The sequence below is a fragment of the Setaria italica genome, chromosome I (genome assembly GCF_000263155.2).
Source record: "Setaria italica strain Yugu1 chromosome I, Setaria_italica_v2.0, whole genome shotgun sequence".
Classification (NCBI taxonomy): Eukaryota; Viridiplantae; Streptophyta; class Magnoliopsida; order Poales; family Poaceae; genus Setaria; species Setaria italica.
Window position 1 is genome coordinate 41,547,024 of NC_028450.1, and position 21,910 is coordinate 41,568,933.

Below are 21,910 nucleotides of genomic sequence, written 5' to 3' on the forward strand. Positions count from 1 at the left end.
CTGAGATTGAGATCTATTCATTTTGTGTCCTCATGGTGCTGACTTGTAGACTATTCCCGGACATGCTAGTCCATAGCTGTGGTCTTCGGTTGCACCTTTTAATTTCTTGGAAACTTTAATTTCAATTCGATTGTTTCCAACTTTCTAGCAACTATATTTCAACTTATTTAACTTCCAGTTACTCACAGGCTGTGAAAAGAGGAAGATATCCTTTCATGCAAAAAAAAGAGATACTTTTTGCCACAGCAGATGTATCCAAAACTCGATTCCATCACTTCTAGATTTCGCCAGTGATGCATCACTTCAGCGGGAAAACTCGCATTGTTTCCTGGCCTTAAACAGGGACAGCCATTTTACAACCACTAGCACTAGCGGAAAAGGTAGTGAGTGTACGTGTTGTTGAGAGTAGTCTATTCCTAGGATTGCATCAGTAATTGTTGTAGCGAACTACCCTTCAGTGATGCAAGCCTGGAGTATGTTTCTCAATGGGATACTGGATCCGCTCCTTTTGTTTTGTTTTTTGTTTTTCCTCTCTCTCTCTCTCAATGGGAGGAAGGTAGGTGCGTTCTCAGTTCTCATGTGTGATCATGGGCATGCTCTGGACCAAAAAAAAAAAAAAAAAACTGGATGGTGATGACTGGAGACCGATGAGTGGTTTCATACTTGCATGTTTTTTATTTTTGTCTCCCTGCCTTTGGAATCTTTGAACACGAGCATCCATGCCATGGAAACTTCTTCCAAAGGAGACCAACTAATGATTGATGTCCACACAAAAAAATGACACTTCTTTCTTTTATAAAAACGCTATCTACAGGTTTGCAAAACCTCACTGCAAGTGCTTTGAGTTTTATGAGATCTTCGGCGTCAAATATGCATTTCTCTGCACTCTGCTAGAACAGTCTTTGCTTGCAATTAAAAGGTGAAATCTACAAGATGTACCAGTGCATAATTTTGCAGATCCCAAGTCCAGTTGAAATTATTTCAGCCAGCTTATATATATAATCTAGGCTCATCACCTAGCTTATATAATCCTATAAGCTGGCTTGGACCAACTTATTGTAGCTTTTATTTCTTTTTTTCCCGAAAGATAGCTTTTATTTCTTTCACGTCTATAAGTTTGATGATACAATCTTGGGGGTAAACAAACATGCCCTTAGAAGAGGTACTCTAGGTCGGAGCAACTGGATAGCCGTCATTCCATTATATCTCAAAATTTCAACAAGATGGAGGTTCTGCCTGCTAAAAATTATAGGCATCCATACAAGTAGATAATCATGAAGAGGCTAGGGTTTGTGCTTCTATGCATTTTCCTTTTTTCCAGCAGGATGTTCATGCCTCCCAGATGCACAATTTCCATCTGCTGCTTTGATACGGCAAATAGGATACTAGTGGGGCAATCTGGCACCTTGTTGCTCACCACCAACCTGCATTATGCATATATGATTTATCGTGATGCTCTGCGATTCTTAGTCCTTATTCTTTTCGGTTTTTCCCTCTCAGAATATAACAAATGATCTTTCAAAAAAAATAATAGTATAACAAATGGACATGATCGTGGAAGGGACTAATCGCGCACATAAATTAATCCCCGCATGAACTTGTTTCAATGTATTTAAATGCAGCCTCCAATCTGATGAGAACTTTTTGGTGCCATCAGCGTCCAGCATCAGGCTCAAAAAAAATACCTTTTTTTTTCTCTTCTGGAGAACATGAGAAAGTCTAAAACAAATCGGCGTCCGTCCCGTACTATTTGTCTTGCTTGCAATACCATCAAGCCGGCCAAATAAACAAGTACTGACAATGGCTTCTTTTTTTTCTTAAGAAAAGTCAACTTGTGCGGATAGAGTAGCCAGTAGCCTGTAGTCTCGTGTATTGTACCCATGCGACGACAAATGGTTCGTTCCCAGTTGTGGTCAGAGTCCCTGAATCCCAAGATGCTTCGCTTCATCGTTGCATAAAAGCTGCAGAAACGTAGAGGCAGACATTGGAAGCGATGCAAGAAATCCAACGACTTGCGATGGCAGAGCCCCTCTCCAATGCCGCTGCCCACCAGTCAGTGCCTGAGGCCTACGTGTTCCCGGCGCACAAGAGACCGGGGAGCTCGCCGTCTCCTGGCGGGGCAGCGATACCTGTAGTTGACCTCGGCGGCGATGACCCTGACAGGATTGGGAAGCAGATCATTGACGCGGGGAGAGAGTTCGGCCTGTTTCAGGTGAAAATACGTTTCTGAATTTTCTTCAGTTGCCTTGCCTGTCAATCTTAGCAACTGTCTGATCTGAACGAAAGATGCGACATTTACCTAACAACTGTAGCTTGATGTGGCAGATTCGCAGTAGATCTGATCATATACAACTGACAAAACAAAAGGAGTTTGTAGCCTGTCGTGAAAGCATCACGTACTACATGTTGTTAGCTGAAACGACCTTTGGGTATCGTGACATGCAGGTGATCAACCATGGCGTGCCGGAGCAGGTGATGGGCGAGATGATGGCCAGCGCGGAGGAGTTCTTCAGGCTCCCCAGAGAGGAGAAGATGGCGCTCTACTCCACCGACAGCAAGAAGCTTCCACGGTTCCACACCAGCCTCGGCAACGAGCAGGAGGAGCTTCTCTACTGGAGGGACTGCCTCAAGCTCGGCTGCTACCCCTTGGAGCAGTTCAGGCACCACTGGCCTCAAAACCCAGCCAGCCTCAGGGCGGCGTTGGAGGCGTACACGACGGCGGTGAGGGCGGTGGCGCTGCGCCTGCTCCGGCTGACGGCGGCGGGGCTGGGGCTCGACGAGGGCCACTTCGAGGGGGACCTCACCGCCGGGGCGGTGATCATGAACGTGAACCACTACACGCCGTGCCCGGACCCTACCGTGACGCTCGGCCTGGTGCCGCACTGCGACCCCAACGTCGTCACCGTCCTCACGGACAACGGCGTCCGCGGCCTGCAGACGCGTCGGCGAGGCGGCGGCGGGTGGGACGACGTCGTGCCGCTGCCTGGCGCGCTCGTCGTCAACTTCGGGCACCAGATGGAGGTGGTCAGCAACGGCACCCTGCGCGGCGGCGAGCACCGCGTGGTGACCAACGCGCGCGCCGGGCGGACGTCGCTGGCCACGTTCCTCATGCCAGCGATGGACTGCGCCGTCTCGCCGGCGCCGGGGCTCGTCGCCGACGGCGAGGCGTCCCTGTACAGGCCGTACACGTACCAGGAGTTCCTGGGCGCGTACACCGCGGCAGTCGGTGACAGGGACACCGTACTGGCATGTTTCCAGCTGAACAAGGACTGACCGCGCGTCGCCGGCCTTCCTGCTGGTTCATCGCATGCATTGCTGTTTTCTGTGTGGAATTCCCTACACGAGCTATATAGAGTAATGGCAGGCCTGAATTCTAACATGTCACTATCCATGTCGCGTTAAGTCGATATGCAACAACGGTTAGTCGGAGGATACATCAACGTCGATCTCAGCGGTTAACGGATGCGGTGGAAGTCCTGGTCGACGAGCATGGAGCATGTAACGTTCCGACCTGTGCTTGATGATGCGGAGCTCACCTCCGTCGCCGCCACAGCTAACCACCTCCACGCCGGCGAACACAACGAATTTCTCCCTGACGTCACAGCATGAGCAGCAAACCATGGCCTCCTCCGAGAAGCGCGGCCTAGTAGTAGAGGCATCACAGAACTTGCCGGAGCCGAGGTGCACGGCGTGGGCCGCGATCAGACGCCACTCCTTGGGCGCCGCTCCGGCCATGTCGTCCCAGGCCGCGTGCAGCACGGGCGCCCGGCTACCGTCCTCCAGGGAGACGGCGGCCCAGAAGACGTGGCCGCGGTCCCTGAACGCGACGCCAAACCAGAGGTTCCGGAGCTCCGCGACGCCGCAGAACGGGAACGCCCACCCCGCGGGCTCGCCGACCAAGACGAGCCTCTCCGTGTCTAAGGAGTAGGTGCGCTCGCCGCCGCTGCCGCCGCCCCTGGTGGTGGACGCTCAGATGCGCGAGCCGCCGGCGACGGCCGCGCAGGAGTCGATCCGCGTGGGGTCGGGCGGCGGCGCGGCCATCTCCTCGGCGATGGTGTGCGCGGCTGATACGCCATACGGAGGCGACGAAGAGAGGTGGAGGCGGGAGTCCGGCTGGGCTGGGTGCATCGTGGCCGCAGCCCGCAGGTGCAGGATCCAATAGACGAGAGCGACCCAAGGGGTGGACGGTATTTGATCTACCGTCCACCCTGACCGGAGCCGGGGCGCCGCCGCATCTCGGCTGGCTGCTGCGTGGCCTGGTAGTAGAGGCATCGTACAACCTGGCGATGCAGAACTTGCCGGGGCCGAGGTGCACGGCGTGGGCCGCAACTAGACGCCAATTCTTGGGCGCCGCTCCGGCCATGTCGTCCCAGGCCGCGTGCAGCGGCGGAAGGCTGCCGTCCTCCAGGGAGACGGCGGCGCAGAAGACGCGGCCGTGGTCCCTGGATGCGATGCCGAACCTGAAGGTGCGGAGATGGAGCAGCTGTCGGGCTGCTGCGCGAGGCTGGGCATGGATCGGAGCGGACGGCGTGCATGTCCGGGTCGTACATGAATGCGCCGCCCGCGCCGTCGGTGGCGACCACCTTGCCGTCGTGGAGCATGAAGTCCATGTCGGCGGACTGGTCGTCGTCGCGCAGGGGCGAGTGGAAGCGCGCTGATGCAGGGCTCGGGCAGGCAGACGTCCTCCATTGGCGGCGGATCCTTCACGCTGGTGCCGGTGGTGGTGGTGGGGAGGAAGAAGCGCGACATGTCGATGCGGCGGTTGAGATTTGAGAAAACACTCGAGCGATGGTCGCAGTATTGGTTTGGAGGCAGGAGACATGTGGACCATGCATCATCTATCCATTATAATCATCTATTCAAATCTTTCTGCGTCGATCGTACGGATTATTTCATTATCGTAAGCACTGAGTGTTTTTTTTTAAATAAAGCACCAAGTGTTGATTACGGAGTATATTCAAGTACACTACAAAGCCTGAGGCTGCCCGCGTACCGTTCCTCCAGCACCGCGGTAGCGTAAAATATGCTGCACCGTGGTAGGAGTGATACTAGGAGCAAGCGGACCAGCGCCCTTCCGCTATTTCTAGCAGGTTCTCAGGACGTACACTACCCTCCTCCCGCCGCCACTAGCCCCAACCACTGCGCCTTCGCGCCTCGGCTCGGAACCGCCTCCCGCAGAGGGGGAGAGAGGGAAAGGGATAGGGAGAAGGGAAACCGCACCAGGGCCGGATCTCGTCGTTGCTGCCGCCGCCAGAGGAAGATGAGGTAGTCAGGGGGAGGGAGGGAGGCGGCAGCGTCGGGAGGATTGGGAGGCGGCGACGGTGATGGCGGGAGAGGGAGGGGAAGGGGTGGCGTCGGGAGGGCCGGGGAGGCATCGGGAGGGAGGGAGGAGGCAGCGTGAGAGAGAGATGAGAGAGAGAAGAGATATAGTTGTAGATGGTTAAATAAAATATATGGTAGTTGGTATAGAGTACGAGATATAGAGGTATATGGGTGCAGGAGAAATTGGTATAGAGAAAAGAATCTCGATAATTAGAATAGAATACTTCTTTTAGAGTATGGAAACAGAGTACGACGAGTACGACAGACTGAGTAGGAGGGCACGTACATCGATTAGCCGGTCGTCATCTTTTTAGCGCCACATCTGCAAAACAGATCGAGACATCATTAAATGAAGAAAGAAGAGGGAGTCGGCGTCTCGTTCGTCGACGGCGTGGGCACGTGCTCTGAAGTGAGTCGCCCCCTCAAGCCGCGCGTTGTACAGCTCGCTGCGAGTCGTCGCCGGCGCCGCGGATCCCTTGTGCGCGAGCGGGATTTTCCCGCGGATGGCAGCAAAATCTTCTAGAGCATGCCTTTTCTTCCTCCCCCAGATCCCCCACCTCAAAAGCCAGTCCAACATCTGCAGCGCGAGCGAGCAACATGTAGCAAGAGGAGAAGTAGGTGGCGGCGGCGGCGGCGCGTGAGTTGCTTGCTGTGGCGGCAACGCAGAAGCGGAAGGCTGCTGTGGCACATGTGTGGAAGGGCTCGGCGTCGTCAGCATGGTAGCTGAATGGCAAAGCAGCAACGGCGCAGCTGCGGAAGGGTGCGGGGAGCGCGGCGGCGATGGCAACATAAACGCGGAATGGCGCGGGGAGCGCCGCCGCTGCGCTGGAGCGTGGTGGTGGATTTACCGCAGCTGCTTCACCAACGGGAGCACCTTCTTCACCGGCACCTTCTTCCCCAACGCTGAACATAGCCCGCTGTCTCAACTCTCAACCATCGATGTTTCCTCAATCTTCAGATCCAGCTACCTGCTAACAAATCGTTCCCAATTTTTCTTGAGATTGTTCATAGAAACTAGTGATTGCAGGGATTGCAATCAATTTTTGCCGATAACACATCTCAGTAGATGCAAGTACATTTGATCCATGATTAGGCCCCCAAGATGCAAGTACATTTAGGAGATGTTTGAGTCCAGTTCTATTAGAAGGTGTGGTTTGAGTATAGTTTTTATATTGCTCAGTTGGGTGAATTAGTTCAACTTATAGTTGACACGGATATTGATAGTGAGTAATACTTTATGATCAATACTTACCTCTATTAGACAGTAGGTCTGGACCATCCATTTGTATGTGCAAGATCATGAAGATTAGGAATAAAACTACTGAAAGAAAACCCTGAACATTACAACAGCTTTGCTGAATCTCAACATGTTTAGCATAAGATGGCATTGTTCGATCATTATTGGGAACCAGAGTGTTATTTACATCATCCATTGTGATCTATGCAGCTATTTTTTTGCTTATCTGTAATATATCATATTGCTTTTTGCATAGTGTACATTTTGCAGGGACAAATCCAGTCTCCAGTCAATTTCGCCAGGTGATGATCCTGCTCCGGACGGTGATGGACCAGGCACTCTTGAAGTCACTGATGAAGGCACAGAAGAAATGGAGGCTACGGATGAAGCTCGAGTCTGAAGCCATGGAGAAACTTGAAGATTTTGATCCAACCTGTACACAGTTGAAGATTTCATCGCTGAGGACAACACATTACAAGCATTTGGAAGGAAGATTGATGAAAAGTTGAAGGCCAAGATCGACACATTATTATACATCATCTGAACCATCTCATCGGCTACATAGATAGCTACAAAGATCAGATTTATCCTTAATTACCATGTCTATGGATAAATTAAATACCTTGCAGATAGTTAAATAGACAACTCATTGTACAATATGTCTTTTTAACTGTCTCACAGACAGCAGCTGTCTAAACTTTATACGTGCCCTAATCCATCTTTAACTTGCTGCCAAATCACGGCGTGCTGTGCCTTTGACAGCATGTTCTTAATTAGTCTCTCAAATAGCCTAACCCACAATGAGTGATGTGAAGGCCATCACCCCCTGACCTAAATTGTTCTGCAAAGCATACACATTAACACTGGGGATCATTTACCGTTCGCAGGTAGCAGCAACAGACCACTGTAACAAACAAATAATTGGACACCGGGCAAGCAGTCCCCAAAGGAAACAGAGAAAGAAAAAGGTAGGCCAAAAGCAAAAGAGTCGTGTGGTTCAATTCTCTTTGTTGACCGCACCAGACCCTCCAGGCTCCACGAATGTATTACTGTATAAGTAATCAGAGAAGGAACAAACGGAACCATCCAAGGCAACGTCTTCCTTCCATTAACCAAACACCAAAGCAAGCAACGGCAGCTGTGAAGCCGCAGGAGAGATGGCGTGTGAGCCCTACCCGGAGACGGGGGCAAAAGTCTCGCCGGGAACACCGCCGTCGCACGTACGTCGACCGCATCAGCTTCGTCAGGACTCGGGACGTCTCTGTCTTGCTGTCTCTCCTCTACCTCCGTCTCCTTCACTTCACCGGTCTCCAGTCCAGGTGACCCAACACGCACGCCAATGCCGCTGCAAGCTCCAGCAAATGAACCCAGAAATGAACGACACAGCCACATCACCAGACAGCTTCAGTGCCACCATTTCTTTCATCGGTAGCTTTTGCACTGTTTTCTCTTGCTCACCTCACCTTCTTCTAGATAGAGTACTGTACCAGATCCTGCTGCCACTTTTGGAGCCTTCCGTCTCCTTCACTTCCCTTCCCTTCCGTACCTCAATCACCGCGTTTTTCCAACCTCACCATCCATTCTTCCCTCCTACCCTCACGAGCCAGGCACACTACATATGCATCTCACCCTCATCACTCCCTCCAGTAATTCCCTTCTTGCTCACCTCGAACCTGCAGGCTTGTTGCAGGCCGATTCTGCTGCCTCATCATCCAATCCATGGATGCAGGCCGGGGCAGCAGCAACATCTTCCCGATGCCGCAGATTCCGGCGCTGCTCTTCCCACCGCCGCCGCCACCACCATTGCCATCTTCCTACTCCCTTTCTTCTTCCGCCTCCTCTCGCCACGCGCCATCCATCACCAGCTTCCCCATCCTCGTGCTCACCGTGCTCGGCATCCTCACCACCTCCGTGCTCCTCCTCGCCTACTACATCTTCATCATTCGATGCTGCCTCAAGTGGCACCGAAGCTCCCCCTCCAACGCCGCAGGCCTCATCGGGCGCCGCGGACGACGCCAGAATGCAACCTCCAGCACCAGCACCACCAGCAGCGTCCCGGTCTCCGGCGCAGCGCCCGCCGAGGCGCGCGGGCTCGAGGAGGCCATCATCCAGGCACTGCCGGCCTTCAGGTACAGGAAGGCCTTCAAGAATGCCTCTGCCACTGCTGATTCTGGAGCTCCCACCAGCGAGTGCGTGGTGTGCCTCGGAGAGTTCGAGGATGAGGAGAGGGTCAGGATGCTGCCTGCCTGCCTCCACGTCTTCCATGTCGGCTGCATTGACACTTGGCTCCAGAGCAACGCCAACTGCCCGCTCTGCAGAGCAGCCATAAGTGGCCACTGCCTGCTTCCACCATTGGATCACCCCCCGCGGCCTGAGCCCGACGAGGTGGTCATCCAGGTCGGCCACACTGCTGAGGAAGAAGCCGCGCAGGCACAGCATCAGCAAGCCAGCATGGCGGTGGCATCTTATGAACCTGCAGAGGACACCACTGCATATCTACAGGTCAGCAGTGACAAGAGGAAGAACATGAATGCTTGGCGTGATATTGATATCAGCAGTAAGGCAGATGAGTGCAATGCGGAGAGGAAGGACAGAGATGTTCTTCCCTTGAGGAGGTCCTTCTCCATGGGCGAAATGGCTGGTGGGGAGGTTTACCTGCAGATTCACAACATTTTGCAGAGGAATACTCATTTACATGGGGATGATGGTGACAGCAGCAGCTCAGTGTAGTGTAGGGCTTTAGTTTGATCAATTGGCTCAGTATTCTTTGCCGAGGAATGTGATATCTTGGGGCACCATGTATGCAGGTCATTGTTCTTCTTTCATCTTCTTTTCAACTTCTTAGAAATATGCAAGATATATCAGAACAATATGATTATAAATGATGGTTTTGAAATGTCTCATGGTGCAACTCAAGATGTGTATTCACGGAAATATAAATGGCTTCCAGCCTGCCTGAGTCCATGAAAAAATTTGCATGGACACCTGGCCAGTTTCATTTGGCTAGAATTGACTTCAAGTTGCAGGCACGTGAGAGCACAGAATGCTCACACGACTATAAGCTCACCAGCTAGAGTGAAAACGATGACCATGATTTCAACTTTCAGATCTTACAATTGATGTGTAAGAATTTTTTTTTTTGAGGAACCTACGGCGGGCGAATCGCCAACCTGAACAATTATATTAGGCATGCAAAGTACGGTGCATACAAGGATTTGTGAAAGAGGGTGGAAAAGGAATAAAACATAAAAATCACCCTACAGCTATCATAATATGTGTAGGAAATAGGACAGGAAAGTACATGACATAAAGTAAATCATCTTTATTCCAAAAAAAAGTAAATCATCTGATGATGAATCAATAATGGAAGGACAGTGTTAAGTCTCTGTATAGAAGGTGAAACATTCTGTATAGAAGGTGAAACATTCAACCTTTTTTAAAGGATAAACAAAGAAAAAACATAAACTGGACAAAAGGATAAACATTTAGAATTTACACCTATATTGATATTGATCTAAAACACCAGACCTAGAAGTCCCACCAAAAAACTTGTTGGAAGGCAGACTGTGTGGACATTTCTGTCATAAATATATCATAGCTTGACTGATCAGGGGTCTTCCTTGCTGCAGGGAACTGGCAGTTCACCAAACATTGATTTCTGGAGTCCAAATATTTGTACTACTACATGTAACAACTGACAAGAAAACTCAAACTCTTCAACCAATATTTGCATCACATCAAGTACCTATTCCTCATGATATGGAAAAAAGGTACATTTTGATCACTAAAGATAGACTGTCAAGTCATATCTAGATGGTACAAAATATTGCTTAATGGAAATCGCGTGATATTCAGCAAAATTTTCTCCTACCAAGAACTAGACACTAACCAAAGAAATATTCTCTTCAAGAGTCAAGACTGAACTTAAAAATTACTGTTGCACAGCTTTGGTAGAATCAGAATCTGTTTCCTGCTCCTGGGGCTCAGGCAATGCATTTGCTGAACCTCCAGGTGATAGGGATGCGAAAGCCTTTGTCTTGATCTGGTTGTACAGTCGAATAGCTTCCTTGAGCTCATCCCTAGCATCAGGGCCATGGCTTCGCCATGAATCAACCACTCTCTTTTGGAACTCCATAGCCAAGGGATAGCTGCAGTCAGAAACAAGTAGATATATTACTAACCAATTCGGAGTTAGAAGGCAAAGCGGTTTGCTGTTCCTAAAATAAAAGAGACATGTTAATTCTCCAATACGTTTACGTTTGAAATTAACAATCCAGTCTATTTTTGGAAAAGCATATCACATATGCTTCTGAAAGTAACATCAGCCAGCCACTATGCTGCCTACCAAGTTTGCGTGTACAAGCCAAAAAGTTTGTGCAAGTATCTAATATCCAACTGTGGAAATGGAGTGTTAACTGAACACTCTGCTCTTTCTACAGCAAAACCTGTATTTAACATATGCCAATGCATCCAAAAAAAACTAACTTGCCCAATGGCATGCAGGGCATTATGTTTATGGTTATATTAGAGTTGAAGCTCACAAAAATCATGCTCAAGACTGTTTCATAAGAAAACGAAATAAATCTTTTGTTGTGATGCATTTCTGAAATGGTACCTTCCCATAACATTGTATGCATTAGCTAGGCTCTGGCAGGCCTCAATTGTATCTGAATGGTGAGGCCCTAAGGAAACATCCATGACTTCTTTAGCGAGTGCGAACATCTGCGCAGCAGACTGTGGTCTGTCCATCTCCATGTATGCAGCACCCAAGTTATTATACACATACCCTACTCCATAATGCTTCGGGCCAAAGCTGTCTTTCATCCTCTCAACCGCATCCTCCAAATACGGGACAGCTTCAGAGACCTTGCCGGTCAAGAGCAACAGCCACCCAATCCTCGCTGCGACATTGCCCTCCAAGTGCTGTGCCTGAGGGATCCTCTCAAGCATCCCCAGGCTCCTCTTCAGCAAAGATATCGCCTTGTCAAACTCATTCACCATCTCATACAATGAGGATACCTCTATATATGCCTCTGCCACTTGGTCAGGTGCGGCCAATTCCTTCTTCTCTAGTATATCACAAGCAATCTCCAAGCACCTCTTTGTGTCCCCAGCCTTCTCCTGGTTAGCGAGCGCCTTCGCCATTGATATGAACACTAGAGCTCGCATCTCACTGTCCTTGTCCACCTTCTTAGCGACATTCTTCAACACGCTGATAGCCTCATCAAACTTTCCCAATGCAATCTTGATATTTGCCGCATCAACTTCAGCGTGCAGGAGCTCAGGGCCAGCCGCACCCCAGCTCTTCATCACCTTCTGCGAAATCTCATTCTGCTCAAGCGCCTGCTCATGCTGCTCCAGCCCAGTGTATATTACCCCAAGCAGCCGCCTGTCCTGCGCAACCTCCATGGAGTTCTTGCCGAGCGTCGATTCATGCAGCTCCAACGCCTTCTGGCACAACGGCAGAGCCTGCTTGAAGTCTAGCAAGGTCGCGTGCGCCTCCGCAAGGTCTCGGTACGCCGCGCCCAGCTCCCTGCTGCCCGGCGGCAGGATGGACTCCTTGAGGTCGAGGCAGGCGCGCATGTCGGCGAGCGCCTCCTCCCGCCTACCCAGCGCCGTCTTCACGTTGGCCAGCTGCAGACGCACCGCGTGCGCCACGGGCCTGACGTCGAACACTTCCGATTCCTCCCCAGCCCCAAATGCGACGCCTCTATCAGGGATGAGCGGGGTGAGGAGGCGTAGCGAGCGGGCGAGGAAGGAGAGCGCGTCGTGGAAGCGGGAGAGGTCGAAGGAGGCGGAGCCGGCGAGGTGGAGTGCCATGGCGAGCGAGACGGCGTCGGAGGCGGGGACGGAGGTGGAGGCGTTGGGGCTCGCCTCGAGGATGCCCAGGCATCGGAGCGCGAGAGAGAGGACGCGGGACGGGTCGGCGGAGCCGGACGCCTCGAGGTGCTGGCCGAGCTTGAGGCAGGCGAGGGCGAGGCGCCTGTCGTTGGCGGGCACGGCGGCCTCGAGGCGGGAGAAGGCGGCGAGCATATCGTTCGTGCTCCTCGCCGCCTCGAACGCCTCCTCCGCGGCCTCCGCAACGGCGGCGGCCGCGGCGGAGGCTGGGACGGGAGGCGGCGGCCGCGGAGAGAAGTGGCGGCGGGGCGGCGCGGGGAGAGGGTTTAGGGTTTTACGCGCGGGGGACGGGACGGGGCCCCGCAGGCGGGACCTGAGGAGGAGCGAGGCGGCCCGGCGCAGCGCCATGGCGATCCGGCGCTTGGTGGTTCGTGACGGCGGGGGCTGAGGCGGCGGCCGGCGTTGAGGGCGGAGAGAGGTGGGGAGGAATTTGGCGGTGGGCTGGGCTTCCAGGCTTTAGCATCAGCTCGTTAGATATGCTGGGCCGTGACCTGGGCTGGGCTGAGAAATAACACAAGATAGCTCCTCCTGAAACCATCAGGCCCAATTCCAACAAACAACTGCGAACGAATTTAGCTTAGCTAAAATTTTACTTGTTCGAACGAATTCATCACCTTCTGCGAACGAATTTGTGCGAACGTATTTTTGAACTCCTGAAAATGATTATAAATGAATAAATCCATACTGCGTCTTTTTCTTTTGTAATGATTGAATACCAGGGAAACATGTGCACTACGTCTCCACTGAGGACGAAGGGTCCAACAACCACCGAACGAAAAGGGTATTGCGCCAAGAAGAAACAGCCTAGTTGATGTGGCACTCACTATTGCGGTTGCTTGGCTGGCCGCACCAGCAACAGCCCAAGAAAGCTCATGCCATGATGCAGACACCTAGCGAACGAACCTGCCACAAATCTTGGACGAGAACACGCGAATTGCTCTGCATTTTGGTGTGGCCTAACCTGAAAAGGACACGATCTGCTCTCAAGAGCAACGTTCCTCTGAATTTTGATCAAAGGTCAATGCCCGGAGAACACGCGCGACCTTCAAATTTGGTTGGAAGATGAATTTCGATAGAAGCGTCTCACCTAACCGTCGTTTTCATTGGCGAATATTATCATGTCGCAAAGACAAAGTGCTATTCAAAGCCAAGAAAAAGATTCAGAATTTCATCAGTCCAACCTGATTCAGTTCTGTAACCCTGAATTTTCTTGTCGCTCAGTTTTATCAATTAACAAAGAGTCTCACATACATGTGAGAGATTATCAAAATACATTATACATGTATACACCTCTTGCTCAAATATACACTTGATTCGATTATCTATATTACTACAATTTATGTCACCAGCAATTGCAATTTGCATGCAGATAAACAACAACTTCACGAGCACCACCAACCAGCTCTTTTACTGTACTGTCGTGCTCGCATCACAGCAGCTGCTCCAATCCGTCGGCGAAGCAAGAGCTGAAGCGCGCCATGTCGGCCTCCGGCAGCACCACGCCGATCTCGATCCCGGCCAGCTTGTCGCGGCCCTCCGCCAGCGACACCGTGCCGGGCGTCTTGTCGATGGACACCAGCTCTACCTTGATCGGCCGGCCCAGCCCGAAGTCGGTCTCGTAAACGCCGTACCGCGGCGAGCCGCCCACCGACATCGGCCGCTCGGGGACCAGCGACAGGATCTTGTGGAACCACCCGCCGGCGCCGGCAAGCACGCCGTCGTCCAGCGCCCTGACGGACGCGCCGATCGCGGAGGCCGCTGCCACCACGCCGTCGCCGCCCAGCAGCTCGCCCAGGCCCACCTCCACGAAGCACGGCCGGAGGCAGTTGCCGAGGTACTCCTGCGGGATCGGCGGCGCCAGGCGCCGGCGGCACTCTACCGAGAACAGCAGGTGCGCGCGCCGCTCCGCGTCGGCGCGGCCGCCGTCGACCCGCGCCAGGCAGGCCCACGCGAACGCGCACGCCACCGTGAACGCCGAGCAGTGGACGCGCTCGCCGCCGTCGGCGACCACGCGCTGCTTCAGCCTGTCGATGCGGTCGCGGGTGAGCGCGAACGACGCGATGACCAGCTTCGGCGGCGGCCCCGTCGGTGGCGGCGGCGGCGGAGGAGGCGGGCCGTTGGCCGCCAGCTGACGCATTTCGTCGAGCGTCCTGGCGGCAAGTCCCTCGGGATCGGCGACCACGCCACGGTCCAAGAACGGCGGCGGCGGCAGCGCGCCTTCGGCGTGCTCCTCGCCGGCGGCCACCCGGCACTGGCCGGCCCAGGTCTTCACGAAGTGCATGTAGCTGGAATCGTCGCAAGCCACGTGGTGGATGGACACGCCGACGGCGATCCCCCGGCCGGCGAACACCGTGACCTGCGCCGCGGCGAGAGCAAAGGTCCCGTCTTCCGCCCGGGGAAGCTGCGGCACCAGCGCGTACAGCCGAGCAACGTCCCTCGGGCCGCAGCCGGAGAGCTCGTCGAAGTCGTCGGAGCTCTCGGCGAAGGTGAGCTCGACGCCCTCTCCCGCGTCCCCGCCCGCGGAGCAGAATTCGTACCCGCCGCCCCCGTCCGGGCACGGGCGGACGCGGCCAACCAGCGGGTAGAACCGGTGCAGCGCTGCGGAGAGGGAGGATACGAGGTGCGGCAGGAGGTGGGCGGTGAAGTGCTCCGCCGTGTGCGGGTATGGGTAGAAGAAGACGCGCTCCACGGGGCCGGTGAAGAGCCAGGGCACGTCGAAGAAGGTGAGCGGGAGCACGCCGCCGGGCGCCGGGGGCGAGGCCGCCACCGTGAGCCTGTCAAGAATCTTGGTGGCCATGGGGAATTGGAGACCTCCCGCCTCTGCCTTGGCAGCACGGGGGAGAGGAGGAGGAGGAGGAGGAGGAGGAGGGAAGTGGAGAACAGATCAGAGGAATGGTGGTGTGGTCATTCAGATCCACCAAACACAAGCACCAGAAGAGGTTTTTTAGTGCCTGCTGGTGGTTGGAAATGTGACCAAAATCCGCCCCTCCTGCTCCTGCTGCTGCCTCCTGATCGTCTCCATTCTTAAGTGATTCGCATCTCTTATCTCTTCTCCCACCGATTTCTCTCTGAAACATGTCGAGGAAGGTACAACAGAACAGGTTCCCCTATCCAAGAGCACAAAAACAGTGTCAGTGGCAGACTGACGATCTGTGATGCAGTAACAGTAACGGAAACTCGCGGTCAGAGAATAAACTGACATATACAGGCACGAAGCTCCAGCAAGTGAAATGTTTACTATTATCTAAAAAAAAGTGAAATGTTTACTGAATTTCTAGTGTAGTTACAATAGTACAAGACATAGCATAAGCTGATGACAGTAGGGTAATTTCTATTTCAGAGAGTAAGCTTATGTCAGGCACAGACAACACAGGGGCGAATGCCATGGCTAGTTGTGCAGTGGAAGTGAAAAACGACAGTAACTGTGAGAATATAGTGCAGCTACAACACTAGAATCAGAGCATGAACATGCAATACTAAGAGACAAGCCAAATCAACACTCAGGTAATGAGGCCGCTGCAGTGTTTGTGAACCCATCAGAAGGAATTGTGCGGCCCTGTGTCTCTGTCAAACAGGCATCCAATGACATCATTGTCAAAATTTCTGTTAAGCATCTCTGTTCTCTGGCTTATGATTATGAACCCGCATGTCCTTTCAGGAACCCACTTGATCATATTTAGGATTGCAGTACTACCCATCCGTGCTCCAGTAAGGCCCTCGGAATCTACAGAAGAGCAAGGCGATTTTGGGAAGAGTCATCTCTCTGATTGGAAAAGGGTTGTCAATATGTGTCGGCGCCATGTGCTTACCATCATGGAAGATGTCTCTGGCTTCAGAGGTCTTCGCTTTGGTTCTCTTATCTGGATCATGTTCTTAATCTCATTTATATAATAAAAAACAAGAGAGAGATGCAGAGCTTTATCCTGCTACTTACATAGTAATTTGACAGAAGGTTAGACCTTGGAAATAGATCCTAAACTTGAATGCACAAAGAAATCGTCTAAGTTAATAAGTAAAGACCTCCCAAACAATAAGATATTCAGCACCACCCTCGTGGTTGGAGCAATTGCAAAGAGGAAAACTTTGCACCAAATGTAGTACCTGCTAAATGATGGTCACTTAACAGTACCAGAATGTGTTAGCGGTCCTAGTTGTGGACAGCAACAAAGGAAGTTGCTTTGATGACAAGGCATGAACTAACAAGCAGACCCACACCAACCCAACTGAATGGAGCCTCTCCAGTATCAACTAAAAGGTAGCAAAATTATCTAAATCGCTCAGGAAATTATGAGCTTTCAGGTTCATGGAGAGGCAAGAACTGATTATTAGCAAAGAGGGAAATGGTGACATTACTATTTACTTTATTAATTGAAGGAGCTTGTACTCGAAAGTTTGAAGGCGATGAATGGAAACAAACACTTGGAAGTGCTTCTGAAATCAAATGGCGTATCTGATGGAAATCATTCAGACATTCATGATCATAAATAATTAGCATACGAATCTATATATGAAAAGGTGCAGCATCAGGATGGCAAAATATTGACAGTTGGCAAAATAAGCAGATAACATCAAAACAATACAGTATTTTTCATGTGTGATTCTTGCATTGCCCAGGGACTAAATTGCAGTACCAATGTGACCCAATTTCACGGAAAACAGCAATATCTGCAGCACAAAAGCAGTTGTTAACACCACAAAACAGTTGTTTTTGGCATATGATCTCATTCCACTAACCAGGTTTGTTAACAAAAAGAAAATAGCGATAACGACAATCACCAATTATTAACTCTTGATTCATGACATAAATAGACACCTTTAGATTCAAAGAGAAAAGGTTTTATTTGTTCTAGTATTTTCCCTCAGTTATGACTGGAAATGAACCACAACTACAAGCACAACAATTTGGAACGGCCGGCTCATACACTGAATATAGGCTGACATAAGTCCAAAATTCTCCAACCACTACAAATTCAAAAAACAGTGGACCCTAACAACGAGCATGAAAATTAAGAAACCTTCGCTCTTAGACTGAAATTAATCTGACATAGCTTCATATTTGTGCTATCACTACAAAATTTTAAAAAAACCATCGATGCACTGACGTCTAACTGAGATCAGAATATTCAGAACTCGAAGAACAATGCGAAAGGAAGAAAAGGAAAAAAAAACATGGATCAGTAAACCATAGCTGCAAAGTGAGCACCGATATCGTGCAAGCCCAATTCATGTTTGTATGGGCATAGCTGCAAATTGAGGACGGAGCCAAATCCAAGCACACTGTACATCAAACCACGCTGGATCACCAAGAAGATTTGGCCAAAGAGCGTCAAATCGATTCAGAGTTTTACTTGAGTATCATCTGACGCTCGCACCAAATCAGAGAGGCTTCAGAGAAAATTCAGATACCTGAAGGGCAACAAATCGAACGAATGCGTGGTTGTGAGTTTGTAACTCCATCCATGCCTCGTCTTCAGTAATCACTTATCAGTATAAGAAGAGGGTGACGCCGGAGATGAGGAGCGGAGCGGAGCAGCAGCCCGAGCTTTACCAGCCTGTGAAGAAGAAGAACAGAGATTGGCTGCCGCCATGCCGGTCTGCCCTTTAATGGTAGAAGCTGCCGACAGGAAGGCGCCATACCACTGCACTGCCATCCGCGCGCAGGCAGGCGCCGCCTGAACAGCGATTTCGGCGGCGCGCCGGTGCTGCCGTGACCCGCGGGAGCATCTCGGGGGCCGATAGGGCCGCGAGCGGCGCACAGGAGCTGCACATACAATATGGATGCGTGAACCTGATGGAGGATCTCATGGGATGCATGGTAGTGGGCCTAGCGGAGGTCGCCGGCGGCAGCGGCGCCTCACCGGGGCAATTTCGCCGGACTGAAATTTTACAAATTGCCTCCTGATTTGGATCGCGACTATTAATCGCGACCCAAAATAGGGGTTTTTTTACGAAAAACTATTTTCATTTAAACACCCTTAATCCAATATTTTCATTTATCCGGCTCATGTGGCGCTCTCTCCCTCTTCTCCCTCGCCGGCTTCGGCTCCCGCCCGTTCGCCATGGCCGCCGCCATCTTTCGTCCCCAAGGAAGTGGTAAGCCCCATCAGGCCTACATCACTACATGTGACTCGCCGTCTCGCCCATGGCCGCTCTGGAATCTAGCGGGCAGCAGGAGCAGCCAGCAGTCTGCACTCCAGCAGCAGCTCTCCGCTCCTCTGCTCTGCTGCCGTAGCAAGGTTGACCAGCCGGAAGCGCAATTCGCCTGGCACATCTCAGCAGGCAGCAGCCGCGACGCCATTGCCTTGCCGCGCCATATGGGCTGCACTGCAACTCCACCTTTGGTCCGTCGGTGTGGCTGGCGGAATTGTCTTGGAGTTTGTTGGATTGGACCGGGATAACTTTGTCACTGACAATCTGTGCCGAAAGACATTGTCAGTAACAGACTGAAATTTTGTGCTGCATTAAAAAGTAACGAAGCTCCTTCCCAGAGAATAAACTGACTGGCACAGGCATAAAGCTCCAGCATGCGAATGCTTAGAGCAAGCCAACGCAGGCTAATGGTAGCAGTAGACAGCCAAAAAGTACTGTAGATTCCACGTAATTCTAGTCAAGTTCAGGCTTCTATCTCCACAACGCAGGCCAACTCCCACACATTTATCTCTTGGTCCCACCAACATCTCGTGCTGTTACTTTTCGTATGCACCGGACGCGGTCCCTGGTAAACAACGTCACGCCGGAGAAACTCCTCCCTTCCCAACGCGCGCTTCAACCGCTGCTTGCTTCTTTTGTCAGGTGAAACCACTGCTGCTACTTCTGCAAGTCTCTGTTAGACCTCCTCTCCAATGGTTGCACTCATAAAATATTTTCTCACAATTTAATACGAGAGAAAACTTTTAATTAAGATATAGTCTTATACACGTACTTCAAGATTGCGTGGGGATGACGTGTGGGATCATTTATATTATGAGCTATGTGCTAAGAGCTAGATCATTGGAAGTATTATCTCCTAGAGTGCTTAGAACTAACTTGTATCATTGGAGGAGGTCTTAGGCTCTGCGAGGCCACCGGTAAGCGTGACATGGAGGCTCGGTGCCTACGTGGTGATTGGGGCAGCTCTCCAGCGTGGAGCGTTGGGCCTGGCCTTACTGATGCTTGCAAGTTACAGCAGTGCAAAGCAGGCTGATGACAGCTGGGAAACTTCCATTCAGAGAATAAGCTGATGACAAGTACCTGACAGTCAGCAAAGGGGTGAACGCCATAGTTAGCTGCCCTGTGAAAGTGAAAAAGGTATTCAGGTAATGAGGCAGCTGTGAATCCTAGTGCAATTTACAACATTAGAATCACTTCAGAGGTCTTCACTTTGATTCTCTTATATGGCCTTCAGAAATGAACCACCAAACAGTCTGAAACAGACGCCGAGACAAGCACAACCCAACTGAATGGTGCCTCTCCAGAATCAAATAAAAGGCCACAAAAAGCATCTACATCTGTCAGGAAACTACGAGTTTTCAGGTTCATAGAGACCCAAGAGCTGATCATCGAGAGCGGACAGGGAAATGGTGAAATCACTATGTACTGTACCAAAACCTCTGAAAAATGTTAGTAGCATCAGAATGGCAAAGGGCTGACAGTTGAAACAATGAGCTTTGGTACCATTTTTGGACATTCACGTAACGGGCCTGGCTTAAGATGCTTTTGAAACCTCCGATTCAGACATTAATCATAATGAAACAATCAGCACTCCTGTGTTTCAGTACATTAGGCCCAGGCCCGTTACGATTGGGCATAAATCATATATTAAAGGCCTTCAAATACCTTTTTCTCAAGCAAAAATATTACCTGCATCCTCTAGAACAAAGCAACATTTTTTTGTAAATAGAACATGCAGCAGCCTGTCTCCCTTTTTATTTTTTTAATAAAAAACAGCAGTCCGGCCAAGCCAAACAAGCTCTTGATTTGGAGAAAGAACAAAAACACACAAAGCTCTTGAACTGAAATGATGGAGAGGCGCCACATGCACAATTTCCAAGGCATCTGTTCATCATCCGATACCAAAATGCATCCCCTAGCTTGATCCTCTTTGGAACAAGTGTTATTATGGCGATCACACTTGGTATTGGAGGCCAAAAGTTTTGCATAGTTTGACTCCTCCATTACAAACCATGTTGCAAAGAGCCAAAGACCTCACCTTCTTTTGTTCTAAAGCAGTTGCATGCACAAAAACAAAAACACCAGTTTTGCTTTTCCATTACGTGCTTTTTATGCATGGGGATCAGTGCTAAATTATGTTGGTTGATTAGTGGGGTCTAATCACTCTCAAGTGCCATAATAAGCCTGCCATTCATTTGTGTGTTCAGCTTTGTTTGACCGATGACCGGCAGCTTCTTGACCAGCTCAATCCAAATGAACACTTGTGCATATAAAACTTACAAGACACAAAGGGCCAAAGCACACAAAAAACAATGAGAAGCTGCATTCAGCTTTGTGAGACAGCCCCATGTAATCTTGTGGGTCTGTTTCTCAGGTCATTTGATCTGCAACAATAAGAAACCTTTATGCAAAGAGAGATGCACAACACAAACTTTTGAGGGGAGATAGTACATCACACACAAGCTTGTGAACGTAACTATGGATGGATGGGTAGCTTGTTATATTGAGACAGTGATAAGAACATACTTGACACGCTGTTAGGGCCGGCCGCCTAATGACTGGCTAGCATCCTAGGCTACCTAACCATGTGTAGATGCTGTTATACTAATCCACATTAATCACGCGTTAAATCTACGGTTTTGCATCGATCGATAAAGAGGACGGATCACAAAAGTCACTGACCTACCCTTGTTGTTAAATCAGCTATAAACGCATTCGTCGTGTTCAAGCAGATACATAGCTCAAGGTTTAATTTGAGGCTCTTGCATAGCTTGCTTGCTTAATTTGCATGCAGCAGCTTTAGAACATCTGAACAGTTAGCTGTTCTTCAACGTCATGAGCCTTGGCTATTATAATAGCTGTAAAAAAACGATTTACTAGCCATTAGTATAGCGTCTGATAAACACATTATTAGCCTTCCCTTTTGTAATGGATTCAGTGAGAACACGCATGTCTGAATGAAATTTTAGAGTTCCAAGATACTAACCCTACAAACCTATTGTCCTTATCTGATGGCTGAAGTAAAAAAATGCTGTAGTATTTGGCATGTCCATCTCATTATTGCAATGTGATTAACATTGGGTTATCAGACCTTCTCACGGTCATGGCTAGTGCGTACATCAGTTTGCTTGGTAGGGAAAAAAAAATCTATCCAGAGTCTTTTTCTTTCTCTGCAATACCCACAAGCTTGTACCACTAGCTGCATGAATAAACTACTGCTTAGTAGTAACTTGGTCAATCGTCCAATAATCACAGTCAATCCTACCAAGAAATTAACCATTGTTGGGATCAGTGACCTAGCTA

The 21,910-nt window shown here is 50.5% G+C and overlaps 4 protein-coding genes across 4 annotated transcripts; 2 read left to right on the plus strand and 2 right to left on the minus strand.

Annotated features, from left to right (window-relative positions):
* Positions 1-2,001: 2,001 nt before the first annotated feature.
* On the plus strand, positions 2,002-3,273 carry LOC101771147 (2'-deoxymugineic-acid 2'-dioxygenase). Its single transcript, XM_004955230.2, has 2 exons — positions 2,002-2,212; positions 2,446-3,273. Exons 1-2 carry the CDS (start codon positions 2,018-2,020, stop codon positions 3,271-3,273), a joined length of 1,023 nt encoding a protein of 340 aa, XP_004955287.2. The 5' UTR covers positions 2,002-2,017.
* Positions 3,274-5,678: 2,405 nt separating this feature from the next.
* Positions 5,679-9,455, plus strand: LOC101755727 (RING-H2 finger protein ATL16). The gene has a single exon (XM_004954358.4). It carries the CDS (start codon positions 8,279-8,281, stop codon positions 9,287-9,289), a length of 1,011 nt encoding a protein of 336 aa, XP_004954415.1. The 5' UTR covers positions 5,679-8,278; the 3' UTR covers positions 9,290-9,455.
* Positions 9,456-9,923: 468 nt separating this feature from the next.
* LOC101756127 (protein KINESIN LIGHT CHAIN-RELATED 2) lies at positions 9,924-12,886 on the minus strand. The gene is made up of 2 exons (XM_004954359.2): positions 11,175-12,886; positions 9,924-10,707 (listed from the first exon to the last, which is right to left on the minus strand). The coding sequence occupies exons 1-2, from the start codon at positions 12,803-12,805 to the stop codon at positions 10,491-10,493; spliced, it is 1,848 nt and encodes a 615-aa protein (XP_004954416.1). The 5' UTR covers positions 12,806-12,886; the 3' UTR covers positions 9,924-10,490.
* A 717-nt stretch (positions 12,887-13,603) lies between these two features.
* Positions 13,604-18,319, minus strand: LOC101756534 (malonyl-coenzyme A:anthocyanin 3-O-glucoside-6''-O-malonyltransferase). The gene is made up of 2 exons (XM_004954360.4): positions 16,267-18,319; positions 13,604-16,181 (listed from the first exon to the last, which is right to left on the minus strand). The coding sequence occupies exon 2, from the start codon at positions 15,252-15,254 to the stop codon at positions 13,887-13,889; it is 1,368 nt and encodes a 455-aa protein (XP_004954417.1). The 5' UTR covers positions 15,255-16,181; positions 16,267-18,319; the 3' UTR covers positions 13,604-13,886.
* Positions 18,320-21,910: the final 3,591 nt, after the last annotated feature.